The sequence below is a fragment of the Branchiostoma belcheri genome, unplaced genomic scaffold (genome assembly GCF_001625305.1).
Source record: "Branchiostoma belcheri isolate BF01 breed outbred unplaced genomic scaffold, Haploidv18h27 scaffold108, whole genome shotgun sequence".
NCBI lineage: Eukaryota > Metazoa > Chordata > Leptocardii > Amphioxiformes > Branchiostomatidae > Branchiostoma > Branchiostoma belcheri.
Genome location: NW_017802469.1, coordinates 30,143 through 48,953, shown reverse-complemented (window position 1 = coordinate 48,953; position 18,811 = coordinate 30,143). Strand labels below are relative to the sequence as shown.

The 18,811-nt window shown below is 40.6% G+C and overlaps 1 protein-coding gene across 1 annotated transcript in view; it reads left to right on the top strand.

The window, feature by feature from the left end:
• The window catches only part of LOC109480774 (V-type proton ATPase subunit d), a 22,514-nt gene extending 5,318 nt beyond the window's left edge, over nucleotides 1-17,196 (top strand). Inside the window, exons 3-8 of the mRNA XM_019783076.1 lie at nucleotides 2,570-2,748; nucleotides 6,800-6,879; nucleotides 12,392-12,469; nucleotides 13,081-13,257; nucleotides 13,431-13,508; nucleotides 15,600-17,196. Of these exons, the coding sequence (XP_019638635.1) occupies nucleotides 2,570-2,748; nucleotides 6,800-6,879; nucleotides 12,392-12,469; nucleotides 13,081-13,257; nucleotides 13,431-13,508; nucleotides 15,600-15,761 (754 nt within the window). The 3' untranslated portion in view covers nucleotides 15,762-17,196. The remainder of the gene's footprint in view (nucleotides 1-2,569; nucleotides 2,749-6,799; nucleotides 6,880-12,391; nucleotides 12,470-13,080; nucleotides 13,258-13,430; nucleotides 13,509-15,599) is intronic.
• Nucleotides 17,197-18,811: the final 1,615 nt, after the last annotated feature.

Below are 18,811 nucleotides of genomic sequence, written 5' to 3'. Positions count from 1 at the left end.
AGTACAGCTATATGATAGACTGTCCCTCCCCACAGGTACAGCTATATGATAGACTGTCCCTTTCCACAGGTACAGCTACATGATAGACTGTCCCTCCCCACAGGTATAGCTACATGATAGACTGTCCCTCCCCACAGGTACAGCTATATGATAGACGGTCCCTTTCCACAGGTACAGCTATATGATAGACTGTCCCTCCCAACAGGTACAGCTATATGATAGATCCTGTCCCTCCCCACAGGTACAGCTACATGATAGACTGTCCCTCCCAACAGGTAAAGCTACATGATAGACTGTCCCTCCCCACAGGTACAGCTATATGATAGACTGTCCCTCCCCACAGGTACAGCTATATGATAGACTGTCCCTTTCCACAGGTACAGCTATATGATAGACTGTCCCTCCCCACAGGTACAGCTATATGATAGACTGTCCCTCCCCACAGGTACAGCTATATGATAGACTGTCCCTTTCCACAGGTACAGCTATATGATAGACTGTCCCTCCCCACAGGTACAGCTATATGATAGATCCTGTCCCTCCCCACAGGTACAGCTACATGATAGACTGTCCCTCCCCACAGGTACAGCTATATGATAGACTGTCCCTTTCCACAGGTACAGCTATATGATAGACTGTCCCTCCCCACAGGTACAGCTATATGATAGACTGTCCCTCCCCACAGGTACAGCTATATGATAGACTGTCCCTCCCCACAGGTACAGCTATATGATAGACTGTCCCTCCCCACAGGTACAGCTATATGATAGACTGTCCCTCCCCACAGGTACAGCTATATGATAGACTGTCCCTCCCCACAGGTACAGCTATATGATAGACTGTCCCTCCCCACAGGTACAGCTATATGATAGACTGTCCCTCCCCACAGGTACAGCTACATGATAGACTGTCCCTCCCCACAGGTAAAGCTACATGATAGACTGTCCCTCCCCACAGGTACAGCTATATGATAGACTGTCCCTTTCCACAGGTACAGCTATATGATAGACTGTCCCTCCTCACAAGTACAGCTACATGATAGACTGTCCCTCCCCACAGGTACTCTGATGTCCCGATTAAACGTACCGGTACGTTTATTTTTTTCGGCCCGAACGTCCACCCGGTACACTCTTATTAGGGACGGTACGTTTATTAATTTTTGGGAAAAAAATTGTCCATACGTACCGCACCATCAGCAAGTGGCCGGCGGCCGCAAAATTCGGCAACACGTCACAGATAAATATTTGGTCCATGATAGCGGCATTTCCCATGAATATAATGTATATTATTTATTTTTCACCTGCTGTCCATTTTAAGTCCCAAAACGTCTGAAAAAGCAAAAATTTGCCCACAAAACCGAAGGGGAAGGCGAGTAGCTAATCGACGTAAATTAATATAGCACATGGCGGCCGCAAGCCCAATGTCAAAATCGGCAACGCGGCAGAAAAATGCCTGGTCCATTTTAGCGATATTTACCACGAAAAAACGTATGTGGTTTATTTTCCCTCTGGTGTTAGTTTTTAGGTCCCGAAACCCCTAAAAAAGTAGAAATTTGCCCACAAGACGGACGGCCGACGTGGGGAGGGCGCCTAGCGCCTGAGCAGCATGACCCGTAAAAAGTCAAAGGGCACCCATATTGCGCAATCACCGTAAAAGCGCCGATTTAGCTAATTTTAGGGCGTTTAAAATTGATACAATCACATTATCGATTTTTTAAAAAACAATGAGATGGAAACCAATCAAAATTTTATGCTGAATAATATTTTTTTTCTTCAAAAGTTTTTTTCTTCACAAGTTTTTCTTCTTCAGAATCCAGACTTTGACCAGACTAGACAATGTACCATACCAAATAATTATTATGTTGAAATGGATTTTGTTGTACATATACTCATTAAACCCCTATATTTGTACTTAATTGGGCTTGATTTTCTATCTCTTAAGTTAGTCAGATTTTCAACTCAAGTTGCAGGAGAAGGCTTAGCAAAGTGCATTTCAGAAGTGTAAAATGCAATAGCTTCTCCTACGGATTTTGTATTTCCCCAAAACAAGTACAATATATATATACTCATTAATTAAAGTGATATATACTCACTAATTAAATGTAACAGTGAAAAATTTGCCCATATATTGGTATTGAAATAAAGAGCACATTTTAGTATCATGGACACACAGTTCACCTGTCAATTTGGTCATTTTCCGGGGGGTACGTTTATTCCGGAGGGTATGTTTATTAGACTTTGAAGATTTGTCCGGGGGGTATGTTTATTCCGGGGGGTATGTTTATTAGGGACATGAGAGTACAGCTATATGATAGACTGTCCCTCCCCACAGGTATAGCTATATGATAGACTGTCCCTTTCCACAGGTACAGCTATATGATAGACTGTCCCTCCCCACAGGTACAGCTACATGATAGACTGTCCCTCCCCACAGGTACAGCTATATGATAGACTGTCCCTCCCCACAGGTACAGCTATAAGATAGACTGTCCCTTTCCACAGGTACAGCTATATGATAGACTGTCCCTCCCCACAGGTACAGCTATATGATAGACTGTCCCTTTCCACAGGTACAGCTATATGATAGACAACATCGTGTTGCTCATCACTGGGACACTCCACCAGCGACCAATCAGTGAGCTCATCACAAAATGTCATCCTCTGGGTAGTTTTGAGCAGATGGAGGCGATCCATGTTGCGGCCACGCCCGCTGAGCTGTATAACGCCATCCTCATCGACACACCTTTAGGTAAGTATTACACAGACTAGACTAGGGCTCTACATATAGCCAGCAACCGTTTTTCTGTCAGTTGCAGGAACTTTGTGATGGGTGACGGAAAAATCTTAAAAATCAATCCGTCAACCTTGATGGACAAAGCTAACAAAAATGTTGGGTTATGCATTTGTTTTGCAAATGTTCCTTGTCCCTTTCTGAGCTGGTATTATAGAAAGTTCAGGGCTCGAAATATTGGGTGCATGTGCACCTTAGTGCGCCCAATTATTTCTGTGGGTGCACCATGGCCAGTGTACCCAAATATTTTAGGTTTACGTATTTTTATGTTATTAGGCCACACCAATTTAATTTGTTGGTTCTCGGAATCGCCGCTATCAGATTTCGCAGAATGAAAAAAAAAAAAATCAATTTTACCCATAGGCTCCGCCCCAGAGGAGTTGCCAAAAAAAAATCACACCACCAAAACTGCAGTTTTATCAAGGGATGATAGGTGTCTCTCTTACCAGTTGGTCATGTGACGTGTGGGAACCAATAGAAGGGCTCTATTTTGCATAAGAGGAGGAGACAACATGGCGGTCAGTTTTGAGAGAAGAAACTTCGTCCAAGTTGCTATTAAACCTCCTTGCTTGAATGTAGGCTTCAAGAAGTAAGAAAATAATAGTGGCCGGAGATGTAGGAAAGCCACAAGTTGTGATGTTGTCAGAATTTCTGGTGTTGAAATTCTAGGGGTGGAAAAATTTGCAGAACTTGAGCTGGAACCAAAACAACTTTCTGCCGGTGGGTTTGATGTCCTTGGTTTGATGAACTAGTATCCTATGTTGTCCTTGTTATGTGATGAGCGAACCCAATCATTCTGAACTGATTTAGCTATTGAGACTGCTATTCAGACTATTTATTTTTAGTTTATACAATCCAGGATTGTAGCCCTGTCAAGATATCATCATTATCATAAATTGATAAAATCAAATACATGTAACTATTAGGTGGAAATAAGATCATGGCTATGATAGTATGAAAAGAGCAACATACAGCAGTAATTAAATATATATATAGTTTTTTGCTTTTCTGTATACTGTACCTTGTAGCTTGTACCTTTCAACACGAGAGCCCCCGGGCCCCTATTTCCAGGAGCCCTGGCTTTACCATCAGACTTCACAGCTTTTTTTTTTTTTTTCGCCCTGTCGCTTCATTTTTTTCATGAAAAAATCCGAGAACCAACAAATTAAATTGGTGTGGCCTTATAATAAGATGCTAAATGTATAGTAGTATACAGCATATTCTTAACATCTAACTTCTGTCAGAAAAATAACAAGAAGCCATAGGCGACAATTCTCCGTGAAGTATTATATATTGCAACAAAAAGAAGTAGCCATTGGCGACAATTCTCTGTGAAGTGTGATAAATCGAACAAAGAAAAATTGTTTAAACGCGCGTCGGCTCAGTCATCTTAAGACGCAACAACCAATCAGAGATGCGAGATGCCGACACGTGACGCGGGATTTGCATATAGTCTAAACAACGGGGAAGGGCGCGCGATGCCCGAAATATTTTTGCGTCAATATTCAGCGCCGTGATTCAAGAGATTAATACCTGGAAACAATTTCTTTTCTTGTTTTGAACGCATTAACATGCATTTACGCTAATCTAGTATGATTCAGGGTTACTTTTTTTTAACCTGCCATGGCCAGATTATCTAAAGATGTGTGTATTGTGTGTACAATCTACAGAAAGAGAAATGTACATCAGGTCCGATCATTCGATTTTCACGTTACGGTTTTTTGGACTCGGTTCATGAACGTATTTTGGTTTGGCTCCTGGAATGTGCGAAAAAAATGACTCCCGGGACTGTCTACAGGGAACACTCGCACATTTGCGGTGTATCAGGACAGCGCGACTGGTCGGCATTAGCGCAGTCCCTGCAATTAGTAACAGTTGCATAAACGGACGAAAACATTTCAAAGAAATGGGGATGTTTCGAAAATAAGCATTTACTCCAATATCAAAACAGCTACGGTAAAAATAAAAAGACGTGCATCATCTCGGACATAATGCCACACCACATGCGAAATTACACAGAAATGCGACGTACGGAAGAATGCGTTTTGGCTGCGAACATCTTCCAAAAAACTTGGCATCTCTTAATGCTTAGGTCACATTTGAAACGGCGCCCGTTCGGCATGTCCTCGGCGTAGACGCCGGCCGGCGTCATGACGCCGAGCGTGCGCCGTACTGTCAGGGTCACAATTAAATGTTCCTTTACGGCTCCCTGTCGGGGCCTGCTTGTGCTCCGGCCGGCGGCTCTCATTAATATTCATAAACTTTTGCGGCCGGTTTCTGTCAGGGACCCGTCCGGTGCCCGGTCAGTCGCCCGTCTTGACCCGTGCGGCGTGTGGTAGGGTGCCGACCGGCTCTTACAGTTCGGCCGGGCAGCTGTCAGGTCCCTGGCGGGTTCCTGGCGGGATCCCGACGGGCTCCTCTCGTGTTTTTGAGCAGGTACATATATAAGCGCTGCACTGCCTGCTACCGTTCACTTCAAGTAAAGAGTACACGTCAAGTAAAGAGTAGACTGACAACTTACAAGCCCGTCTGAGATTGAGATTGGTGACAACCTACATGTAGGTCTTCTGGCATTGGTAGCTGAAGAAGAGAGGCAGGCAGAACTGGTGCGTCGCAAAAGTAACCGAGGGCCTACTTTCGAAAGTACTTCAACAGTGACGCAGGAAGTATTTCAGCAGTGACGCAGGAAGTGTGCCGTGGCAGCTCCTTGCTATTGAGCAATAAAATCACTGAATATCGTTACTTCTGTTGAAATTTCGACTGAAAATAAATGCCAATAACTTCTGATTCCATTTTATTACGAAGGCATATGATGTAACAAGAGATAATGTCAGACACATTCTATTCCTGTTATGATCTGTTTTATGAAGCTTAAGTTGGCAAGAGCTAGAGCCGTGCCGGCTGTTTTCCCTTGCCCTTCGACATTCTGACACACAAATACAAGGTGTAACACACACGTGGTGAACTGTGCGACGTAGTCTGAGGCAGGAGTTTATATATGCTCCCTATAACCCCCTTTTCCTGACCATCTGATGCACTGATCAGCACATGTGACGTCATAACCATAGGCAGGTGCCTGTTCGGCCGCCCGACGGGTCCCCGGCAGTGAGGTTACGGCGTCGCTTCGGCGTATTTAGCCGAACGGGGCCCGAAGTGTTTTTAACTCTGAGTTAAAATCGATTCGGCGACTGCGCGGGGCCTAAAATAGGCCAGCAGCCGTCGGGAAGCCCGCCGGTCTCCGTCCAGGTCCCGTTCGGTAGTGCCAAAAAACACGCCGAACACGCGCCGAGCGGGCCCCTTTCTTGAATTGTGACCTAAGCATAACCATGGGCAAAAACATCTGTAACCACTTATCAAAACCACCCCGTATCTGCATGAAGTTCCACCCCCCCACTGCTATTCCAAACAACGCGTTTTTCTGGACCGTTCCAATTCGCCTCGTAATTGTAGGGGTGCGTTTGCAATATTACATTGACCGCGAAACCAGCAACGGCAAAAATACACATTCGTGCATCAACACGGGAATGCCCGCAGATGGCGTATAAAATTGCGTGCCGATTACACAAAGAGAACCCAGTGTTTTGACTGCGAACATGAAAAATCAGCCGATCACAACACTCCGTCCGGAGGTCCTGACCTCCTTCACGGAGTAATAAAATCATTGTTGTAGTACTTTTCTTTAGAAATAAAACATGAATAGTTTTTGCTGACATTTTACTTATTTTACTACTATTTTTAGTTTATATGGCAGACCCAAAATATTTTTGTGCACCAAATTTTTTAGTGCACCTATTTCCTAAAATGAATTTTGAGCCCTGTAGTTGGTCAGTCCACCAGTTTGTATTTCATTTTGTACATCATGCAATATTCTGGACATCCTGATCAACAGCCGGTGTTCAGGGGGAAGGTTCTGAATGTGTACATGTAGGTACATTCTGAAAATCAACAATGTATGAGTGTAAAATGAGGATGATAATGTTAATGAATGTTATTTCTATTTTACCCGTAGCTCCATTCTTCGTGGACTGCATCTCTGAGCAGGATTTAGATGAGTTGAACATTGAGATCATCAGAAACACCCTGTACAAGGTAAGTCATGAATTTAGATAATCAGCTCTGTATTTGCGAATACATATATCTTTATAAGTGTTCGAAATTCATTTGGGGAATAGGTGCACTGGTGCACCTAACCTAAAAAATTAGGTGCACAAAAATATTTTGTGTGCACCATATAAAATGAAATAAGTATAATGTAAGTGAAATAAGTATAATGTCAGCGAAAATTAATGTTTCAACAATAATTTTATTACTTTTTCTGACAGTTTGATGTTAAGACTACGTTGTATACTTTAACATTTAACATCTTTTTTATTCTTTACATACGAAAACCTGCGAAAATATTTGGGTGCACTGGTGGACCCACAGAAAAGAATTGGGTGCACAGCTCCAAATCTGGGTGCACTAAGGTGCACATGCACCCAGTATTTCCAGCCCTGTTTATCAATGTTTATTCTTTAGTTCAAGCACAGAGGCCCATAGGCCCATATCATTAATTATAAAACACTGGTCACCTCAATTTTGGAATGTCACTTTCCGAATTTTGAGACAGCTATGTTGAAACCCCTGATTTTCAACTTTGTTATTCCTGGATGTACAGTGAACTTTTGCATGCCATTGGAAAGATCATGCTATCTTCAGTACCAGGTTGCTTTTTTTATGGTCAGAATGTACAAATTTATCAAGATATTTGACTTTAAAAATTGCAAGCCTGGCGGTCTAGAACACACACCGTCATGCCCAGCAGCTTAGCCTGGCAGTCCTAAACTTTAGCCCGCGGCCTGAGTTAGCCAGCCCGCATCCAGACCGCATCCAATTAGCCTCATGAACACCCCATGAAAACCACTGAATTAATGAGAATTCACATTTTCACACCTGTGTAATTAACAAGTTTGTGATAAATTCATGAGAGGTCTGGGCTCAATGGTTAGCCCGCGGGCCTGAACAGGCCTGTCGGTCTGTGGACAGGCTGGGCTGATGATTAGGCCTTATGATAGAGAACCTTCAGACTTTAAACACCAAACAGAAAGTGGGAAACAAAAATATGCTTCCAAATTGATGCTTCCAGATTGATGATGGTTTACACTTCACTTCATATCACTTCATATTAATAAACACCCTTCACATTTTCAGCTAATATTTTCAATAAGTGATTACATATTATTGACAAGTATGATGTACAGGTATGAATGATGATAACTTTCATGAATATTCATTTTGAACATTTTCTGCAAAAGCTTCAGAAATTTCTACTGGAAGAATTTTTCCTGTACATGGGAAGAATTGTTCTGCTATTAAGACTGCAAAAAGGTTCTAGTAGAAAGCTTTTGAACATGTTTGAGGAGTGGATTTTGCTCCTGCTGTGCTACCTGGGCTGATACCTGGCGGGGTGTAACATTTGTGTAACGGTTATGACTAAAAAAGATCAGATAGCATCATAAAAGACCCTTGTCTCAGCAAGAACACTTCATATTAGACCTGATTGGTTGTGGTGTTGGAAGCCAACTTTTGAGGACACTTTATGGTCACTTACAGTTTCTGTTTGGCAGGTATGGTCCAATCTGTCCTACTATGGATGGGCAACTCCCCTGGCCAAATCCCTTTGAAACATCATGGGGGTAGAAATTTATCTTTTTTTTTAAAGAATGAAGACTTGGCTAAGTACAGGTCACAACAAAACAAGATGAATGGACATGGTTAACAGATAAACAATAACTCCATGGAAACATTTAAATCAAAAGGAAAACATTTGGAGTTTTAGTGCCATAATCCTGCCATGTATAAGCCTCAGCCGATGTACACTGAAAACATAAAAAGCAAGGAATCGATCCTCAATTTGCAACATGAACTTGCTTTCAGTGCAAGGAGTTGTACAATGCTTTAGGAAATTCATGTTACATTTTCTTTTGTAATTATTCTGTTCCTGCACCTTTGTTATGCGGGTCATACCTCAGGTCACCTATTGTTCCAGGCATGCAAATGACCACTGTCCAATTATCAAATTAGAGAGTCTGGTCGGGCTACCCTGACATGGGTGCACTGGCACTGGCTCAATAGCCCGAAAAAATATCCTATCAGAAAATCTCATGACATTGTAATGACAGTGTCAGATGGCCTGGGTTCACACGCTGAGAACCATGTCTTGGCCAAATCTTTCTATCCCACAACTAGTTTATGTGTAGTGTCATGATTAGATTAGATTTAGATTATGAACAAAAAATTAATGATGAGAATCTTTACAGGATTTGTAATAAGTCTAAATTACAATTTAATTGGAAGTGCTTGCCCAAGGCCTAGAGTCAATTCTATATTGCTATATTCCACATTACAAATTGTAACCATTTCGAAAAAAACACACAATGTTTCTAGATAATTTCAAAGTATGATTTAAAAAAAGTAGAAAATTTTCTAATTGTTACAATATTTGTGAAACATCTCAAATAGGTTATATATATAATGAAAAGAGCTGTTCATTCAGTTTGGATATTTCCCAAAAATTTAGGAACAGAACGTAAAATGCTTGTACAGCGCAGGATGTACATGTATGATAGCAGACCAGGTAGCCTGGGTGTAGGAAACAGGGGCGAGCAGTAGCGCCTATAACCCCCCCACTGTTACATGGGTACCAGACTGCTGCCAGGCTAGCTCTTTGGCTCCTGGAGGGCCAACATTTGCCCAAGGAAATGTCACCATAGAGTGATAATAGACATCCCTCAATAAGCCTATGAATTACATTGTGAAGGCTTGTTATCCCCTAGACACAAAGAACACGGTTTCTTTAAAAATGGGTGACAAAAGGGGAGGGGAGGTGATTATGATAAAATTAACAAGTTCTAACTTCCAAGCAACAACTTGAAGTTAGTCTCCAGTCAGAATCTGATCAATGTTAGACGTGTTTACAACTGGAGAAAGGGGATGCTTTTGCTTCCAAAGCAAAAGCATTCATTGAATTATCAGACTGCATGAATTGTCATGACATACAAAAAATCAGATGATCATTGATCAATTACTAAGGTGACCTTGAGAGAATATTGATGTAATGTAATTTTATAGAACAGGATTCTTCTTCAAGTGAATGAGTCTGAGAAACAAGTAATGACATTATATTTAGTCTCTATGGCCGGACAACTCCTCTGGCCAATGATGTTCCCCTTAGCCGATTGCTACTATTTATTTAGCCTGCAAAGGAGTCTGGTGGAGACTACATTACATGTATATTGGTGTGGCCTAACAGTTGTATATATTTATTATACAGTCATTCCTGCCGAAATTTCTAGGAAGGATTCTATCTGCGGAATCTACAATGTCTTAGTAGGTTTTTCCTGCAGAAATTTCCTGCAGGAAGAAAATTTTCAAAATGAATTTCCATGCATGTTATCATTCATACCTGTCCAATTATCAAATTAGAGAGTCTGGTCGGGCTACTAGTACCCAGACATGGGTGACATGGTCTTTGCAGCTTGCACTGGGTAGCTCAATAGCCCGAAAAAATATCCAATCAGAAAACCTTATGACATTGTATATAATGACAGTGTCAGATGGCCTGGGTTCACACGTTGAGAAGTAGAGCTGTGTACCGGTACGCAGTACCGATACTGTACCGGAAAAATTGATTAGGTACAGGTCCAAAATACCTAATCCCTCAGTACCGGTACTGTACCTAAACAATTTCACACCAATTTTATGCCTATTTGTGACCTCAAATGTGTAAATAGCTGGTTAACAATGGGTCACTGTGTAAGGACAGTGTGTTCATGAAAACAAAAACATCTTTACTTTTACCTATATTTTATCTGAACATTCTCCATAAACAAAAATTAAACCTATATCAATGTTTTTCTTGTTATTACAGGAGTTCAGAAGAGCATATACATTGCTCGAATTTTTCAGGTACAGGTTCAGGTCCGGACCTGTACCTAAACCTGTGTACCTGTACCTGTACCTGTACCTAAAATTTGTTTAGGTACACAGCTCTATTGAGAACCATGTCTTGGCCAAATCTTTCTATCCCTCAACTAGTTTGTAGTATTATGATTAGATTAGATTAGATTTAGATTAGGAACAAGAAATTAATGATGAGAATCCTAGTTTTATTTTTTAAGATAGTCGGTCATCTTTTCAGGCTCCTACTGGGTGACCCAGTACAAGCTGCCCAGATAGGGGTACTGTAATTCGACGTGTAACTCAACAATAGTCCAACTTGATAATTGGACAGTGGCATTTGCATGTCAAGAACAATAGCTAAACTTAGTTTCATCCCGCATAACAATTGTTCCTTGATCAGAATAATTACCTGAGAACTGTTGAACCATGGTTGAACAGAAATGGACTGAGGATTTTATAACTCCATTGCTTGAAAGCAGGTTTAAGTTGCAATGCATGTATTAGGCTTCTTGCTCATATTATATAGTACTAGAATTTTGTCCGGCAAAACTGTCTGTAACATAATTTTCCCAATGTTTCAACTGAACTGAACTGAACTTCAATGACATTCAGGATGCTCATGAGAAAAAATTGTTTCATTTTCTACCCCTAGCTGGTACAGAACGTGTTTGTAAGCTCTTCTTTCTTTTTTGTGGTCTACATGTAGTGGAAAGAGCATGCGAAGCTGAGTGATTGAGTGAGTGAATGAGGTTGAAAGCGGCAAAAATGTACAACACTGTTAACAGATGGGTGTGGATTATGCTCTCCTTCCTTATTTTCTGCTCTGAGAATGAAGTTTTACACATCACTTGGATCAGACCGCGGGCTGAGATGTAGTCCGTGAGGTCTGAATCCTTACCCCACCAGGCTGAAATTGGCACAGACAGTCTGCAAACATCAATCAATTCACGCCTTCCATGCCATTGTTTTGGGCTTTTTGCACCTCTTTGACCAGAAATTCCAGACCGCGGGCTGAAGTTAGGCTGACGGTCTGAATGGTTTTTGAGTAAATCAGCCCGCGGGCTGGGATTCTACACCTGTAGTCTAGTGCCTTTAGACCGAAGGTCCTGTAATTAAAACTTGCGGGCTAGTTGTTAGGCCTGACGGGCTGTTAGGAAAGACCACTGGTCTGCTTGTATTTATTATTAATGATATCTTAAGTTATGAACACTGCAGAACAATAATTTTCATATCACTGTGCTCATTACACAAAGAGCTACACACTGATGTGAAACTTGAATGTTGAAAATCAATTTTTACTTGAGTTTCCAAATGCCTTGTGACTTTCCAAAATTGATGCGACCAGTGTTATAAGTAAAAAAAGGTAAACAGATTTACAAAACGAACTAGTATATATTCATAATATTATACAATGGTTGTTATGTTTACAATGAATTAGTCAATGTCCAGATGAAGATGACAGTTATTGAAACATTAGCTCTTGTTGAACATTAACTCTCACTCACTCACTCACTCACTCACTCACTCACTCACTCACTCACTCACTCACTCACTCACTCACTGCACGGCTTAACGTCCGTTGTTCCCCGTCATGCAAGGGTTGGACGTCGTTTGGTAAATTTTGTTTGTGACATTTGTTTGAAACTGTGTCCACATGTAGGCTTACTTGGAGGCCTTCTATGAGTTCTGCAGTCAGCTGGGTGGGACGACATCTGAGTTCATGTGCAGAGCTCTAGAGGTGAGAGACTTACATGTACATGTATAGTCAGAAGGATTCTTGCTTTACATGAGAGGTGGTGCTGAAGGGCACAATATTCTTACAATTGCAACTGGTGCAATGGCCAAGTGGGTAGAGTGCTCGCCTTGCATTCAGTAGGTCGTGAGTTCGATCATACCAAAGATGTGTTTAAAATGGTACATACTTCTTAGCACTCAGCATTTGGGAAAGAGTTACAACCGTATGGGAGTTAAACACACACCACCGCCAGTGGACTAGCACCGTGCTGTAGTGATTGCACAACTGTGTGGCCCAAGGGCTACAGAACCAAAGATGGGTGCCGCCCTATGCACCAAGTGGTGTGGAAAGGACTTTAACTTAACTGCATTCAACTATGATCTGCAAATTAATGTTCAATATGATGTTCTACCTTTTAGTTAATAGCAGTTGTACTGTGCACCTAGATTATTGCTGGTGCACCCAAATTTTTTGGGCTAGGAGCTCCAGTCCTCCTTAGTCAAAAAGTTAGTCTGGAGCCCTGATAGTAAAAAATCCTGTAAACAAAGGGTAGGAAAAAAGAAATGGGAGAAAATTAGATGGACTACAAATTTCATATTTTGTTGTTTTCAAAGTTTGAAGCGGACCGACGAGCTTTCATTATCACCATTAACTCCTTTGGGACGGAGCTGACCAAAGATGACCGCTCCAAGCTGTACCCTCGCTGTGGCAAGCTTCACCCGGACGGACTGGCCGCACTGGCTCGAGCAGACGACTATGACCAGGTCCGAGCAGTGGCAGAGTACTATGGAGTAAGTGTCCAGTAATAATTGTTTGTTTCCTTGTTATGTAAGGATATGTACATGAGTTGTTACATCTCAGCTAAAGACAAGATGCTAGGGGAACCCCCCCCCCCACACACACCAAAAACAAAATCCATTTTCCATGGAGACAAATCAGAAATATTTCTTGCTTCTTGTTTCAGGAGTACAAGCCACTCTTCGAGGGAGCAGGAAATAATCCTGGGGACAAGACTCTAGAGGACAAGTTCTTTGAGCATGAGGTAACATTAAGGTTACTTTACATGCAGGTTACTTTTTCAAATGTTAAATTGATCCAAGCTTAGACAGGATGTTGTGATTCAGTGTCACTTAAATGACAAGCATGGTAACTTTTAAGGTAGTCTTGTACCTTTTTCAGCCTGAAGTACGTCATGTTGCACAGTGGGTTGTTATCCACTGTGTCAACTGTCAAGGGCACACAAAGGTATTGGAAGACAGAGCCCATCCTTCTTCTTACACTGCCTTCTATCTCCCCTACTAAAGTCAGGTACCCATTTTAGATCTGGGTGAAGTAAGGAAAGTTGTGCAAAGTGCCTTTCCAAAGGGTATGATATTGGCAGGGCTCGAAATACCCGGTGGCGCACTGGCGCGGCGCCACCTGATTTTGCTTGGCGCCACTTATTCCTAAACTCAGGTGGCGCAGCGCGCCACCTATAATTTGCGGTAGGGATCGAGCCGCTAATCGCATGGATCGGGCCCCATTGTCGGCACAATCTTGTGAATTGTCGATGAATTGTCGATCTCGCCATGACGCCGCAAAGAAAACGTTGTCATTGGTAGAAAATCTGACACCCCGCTGGCGTTTCACAACAAAATTTTCTGTAAACAACTCCGACTGTCTTTGTTTACATCGCGAAAGCTCACCGATACAAAGTAAAACTCCCGCCGGCCGGCCGCGCCCGACCACATGGTTGCGGCATGGCGCTAAGTTTTCGGCAGCTCGACGGAAAAATAATCCATCCCCAGAAGAAATGTTACGCATGAAAATAGCAACTACAACTTGTTTTCCTCGTTATATGAGTTTTTGAGGCCGTAAAATGTTTAAAACGGTTGAAATTTGCTTGAAAAAACGGCTCGAAAATTGACGGCGAGAAAGACAACATGGCCGACCTGTTTTCACAATAACAATGGTCAAAGGTCAAGATAGCATCCAAATGTATAGATACATGTAATAAGTACATATTACAGTGCTAAAACGATACTTTAAACGCATGAAAAATATTTTTTCGGCTACAACTGAAATAAAAATTCACTTATATTTTAGTAAGGTTAATTTTCAAACATTACTGAGAAATTTTCCGAATTTATTGGTTTATTGTGTAATATTTTTGTTTGTATGTATGTGCGGTTGGATGCTGTCATTGTAAAGACCCTTTACATATTGGGAGAATCAGATGAGATATTAGAGATTATCACGCTTAGTACCGTGACCCGAGTGTCTCTCAAAAATTGTTTTTGAGTGGAGTTTATAAACATGATCACATTTTTATTTGTTCAGCTGTGTCAATATGTGATTTGTTTGAGAAATAGGATTTGGTTTAGTTTTTAATATATTAATGTCAGTTAACATCTTTGGAATAAATTGCTCCAAGTTCCAGGTAGTAAATACATGTACATTTTGTATCATGTATTTTTCACTTGTTGAACTTGTGGAAGCACCGTTGGCCCCCGGTTAGGGGTCATCCGGGGAACCTATGCCCAATTTTTTTTAAAAATCAACTGGGAGCTAATACCATTTTTCATTAGATTTTGAAGATTTGTCCGGGGGGTATGTTTATTCCGGGGGGTTTGTTTATTTGGCAGATGAGAGTAACATTATCCTTGCGCAAACGAAGAACATGGCGCACGTAACACCACCCGCATAACTTAAAGCCATAAGTGTGCCGCCATGTAGAGGCGTGGCATTCCCACGGCGACAGCCCTGTGATGAAGACATGTAAAGGTGACATTCTTTATTAAAACTGTTTCTTTATTAAAATTGTTTGAGAGCTTTTGTGTTCTTTACATTACTTTATTTTATAACATAAGACTTAAGTAGTTAACTAGAAGAAAACGCGTAATAGATATAAGTAGCAGATTTGAAGAAAATGATAACTTGGAAGTGTTGCCACTTGAATACTGATGGCGCCACCTGGCTTTTGACTCAGGTGGCAACATGCCCCACCTGGCTGAAAAAAGTATTTCGAGCCCTGTATTGGTGACATAACAGGAATTAATATAACTGAGTCCAACACCCTGCCGTTACACCACAATCACAACACAGGTCTAGACTACAGATCTAAACCCAGGATGTTCTCTGTTGGCCCATGCAGGTTGAACTGAACGTGAACGCCTTCATGCAGCAGTTCCACTTCGGTGTTTTCTACGCCTACATTAAACTCAAGGAGCAGGAATGTCGTAACATCGTGTGGATTGCCGAGTGTGTGGCTCAGAGACACAGGACCAAGATCGACAACTACATCCCCATCCTGTAGATACAAACACAAGGGCTGCACGTACAATGTAGCACTACCTAAATGTAACATCAAGTGCAGGCACATATACCGGTACAGACGTTTAGGTACAGTGTGTGTACCTGAACAATTCTATTCATACTAAACTGGACCATTTGGATTTTTTCATGTTGAATTCCTCGTAACCTACAATAGTCTAGCTGTCCCTGAAAAATCTGTTGATCTCTGTGCAGCCCTACCAAACATACTTATCAAGACTAAAACACACACTCAACTGAATGGAGATGGGGTTGTGATAAACTTGTCTTGGGCTGAGACTGGATCTGCATGTATGGTCAAAAGTCCTTGTGAAAATAACAGCAGCTACATCCTGCTGCTAAAATTGTAGTTTGTCCATTGAAAACTATGGTAAGTCACTTGTATTAAGAGGGACATACTGTACATGTATCTCATTGTGATGTAAGTGAAGTCAGGTGTATAGCATAAATACATTGTAAGTCCTTGTAATTTGTAATGTGTGATATTGAAACCTCTTACATGACATTGTATATTTGGTTCAAACCTTTTATTTTGATCACAACTGCTTTGTTGTTGACCTGATGATTGATGTTATTGGACAGTCTCACAAGGATGTCTTTCTTCTGAATGCTTCTGTAGAAAGCAATTTCAGACACAAGAATGACCCTCTGCAAGACACTAGCAGAGAAGAAATGTGTGACTGTACCATTGAGAGGAGTCTTTATTTCTATTATCTATTAGTAAGAAAAGAGGAAGTAAGAAAAGGTACTACATGTATGGTATATAATGAGTGTATATTAATAATTAATAACTGATTAATAATTATTATGATAACGGTGTGAAATTAGAATGAACAGCTCTAGAATGTAAATGTTTTCCTAATGGTAGTTGTGAATCTGGGGTAAGCAGCATGTGGACATGATACATTCCTATAGTATAGGGACAAGGCTTTGAATTGACTCTTACAAGTCCTACATTGTACATGTAGGCTTTCAACAGGTTCAGACAAGACAATGAAGATAACTTGTTCCTCAGTGAATATCACTAGACATTGTACAGGTATGTTGGAAATGGTCCTAATTTAAAGACTATTTAAAACATCCAAAGTTATTTCGGGGCAGCAAAACTGGGTTTTGAAAGTCAATTTTCTGGTAATCCTTTTGATGTGGTAAGTAGAATCAGAAATGCCAGAAAATGGTTGCCTAATGTTTTGTATTGTAGGCCGGTTCTAGCTACATGTACATGTATTCTAGCTACATGTACATGTACTAAAAAATAAAGGGACTCCTCACATAGCCTGTTTTGCAGCTGTTTCAAACTCTTAAGTATGAAAATGTACGAAGAATTGGCAGTAGATATCAGATAGAGATTTCCTCGTCAAGAATATTTTCTGTTTTGCCACCCTGAAATAAGCCTTTAGTTAGTATCAGCCTTTTTAGTTTTCGTCCGATCCTCACGATCCACAACCTGTAACACATCATGGGGAGGGACAAAAGCTGAAAAGGCTGACACTAAGGCTAACCCTGAGATGCCGTAGAGCACAAAAATTTGACACTGATTGAAATCCATATACACACACACACACTTAAATGCAATCTTTCGAATAGCTAAAAATGTAATGTGCTACATTGTACATGACTTTGTGTAGTTCAATTTACTGTGTCAAGGGTGTACTCATATCATTTATCTCTCTGGTCAGGTATTACATGTAAGTATAATGTTAAATGAACATTAAGTTTTATTTAATGTACCCATGTTCATGATTGTACAAAATGTAAAACTGTTAATATGTATGTTCCAGAATGATGTTAATGCAACACAGAAGTCTATACGTCAATGTAGTGGAGGACTGGAAAAGGAATGAAGAAAGATGTCGATGCTTCATGCTGAAAAAAACAAGAGTTAACAAGAAAGACTGACATTGCAGGATATCGATGGCTTCACCACATTTTACTGAAAACTGTTGATTTTCCAGATAAAAAGAAGCGTTTATGCCCTGCATTCCAATGCTGGAGCAGGAAAGCTTGACATACCTACCAAAACTCCATGATAACACACTGCTATAATTTTCTACAACACAGCCAAAAAGCCCACATAAAACCATTCTAAAAGCCTGTATCACAAAAAAAGAAAAAAAAACACCTTGGGGTATTTGCCCACTCTACCTTCATGCCAAATTTCATGTTATTTGGCCCAAAAATGAAGGAGTTGAATCGATTTAAAGAAATGGCAGGAGGAGGAGAAGAAACATGAGGAAAAACTTTGTCTTCACCACAGTGGTGAAGCCATAAAAAGTAGAAAATGCTTTGTCCTAATCTCACGCCATCCAAAACTGTTACAGTTTTACCATATAACTAGTCTTACATGAATTGTGTCACAAGGAAATAAAGATAATACATGTAGTTAAGAAGTATCTTGCAAAGTGTTTAATTACTATATAGTAACTATCATATGATGATTATGCTTATTCCATCATGTTTTGGTTAGAACCCTTTTCACCTAGTTACCCTCACAATTTTCTGAACCCATTTATTTTTAATCTAATTTATTATTTTTTAAATTTTGTTTTGGGTCTAATGGCCCACAATAGTTTTCAATGCTATAATAATTGTAAATGTGAGAAACTTCAATTCTTTTCAAAGGTACACAAACTTAAGGTACTTTTTTTAAAAAATTCATAACGGACACTTGAATTGAAACACTTAAAGCAATAATAAACTTTGTGTAAATGCTAATTTATTCAGAATGTATGTACAGTTGAACAAAAACAACATAATTATTTCAAAATTAATAATTATCATTCATCTAATGCTTCCAGGTGTACAGTATAGATATGACATCTTTTGAATGGAACAATTGCAATCAAATCAAAATGAGTGTAATTTATTATATATCAACATGAGTGTGAGAACAGAATATACTACCTGTCTGCTCAAAAGGTACAGAGAATAGTCTGGATGCCATGCAGCCTCTTTAGGTTCTCTCAGTCATTTCCTGTCTAAAAAGCTCTGCACAAATCACATATTTTATTCATCATGCAATACTGAACAGTA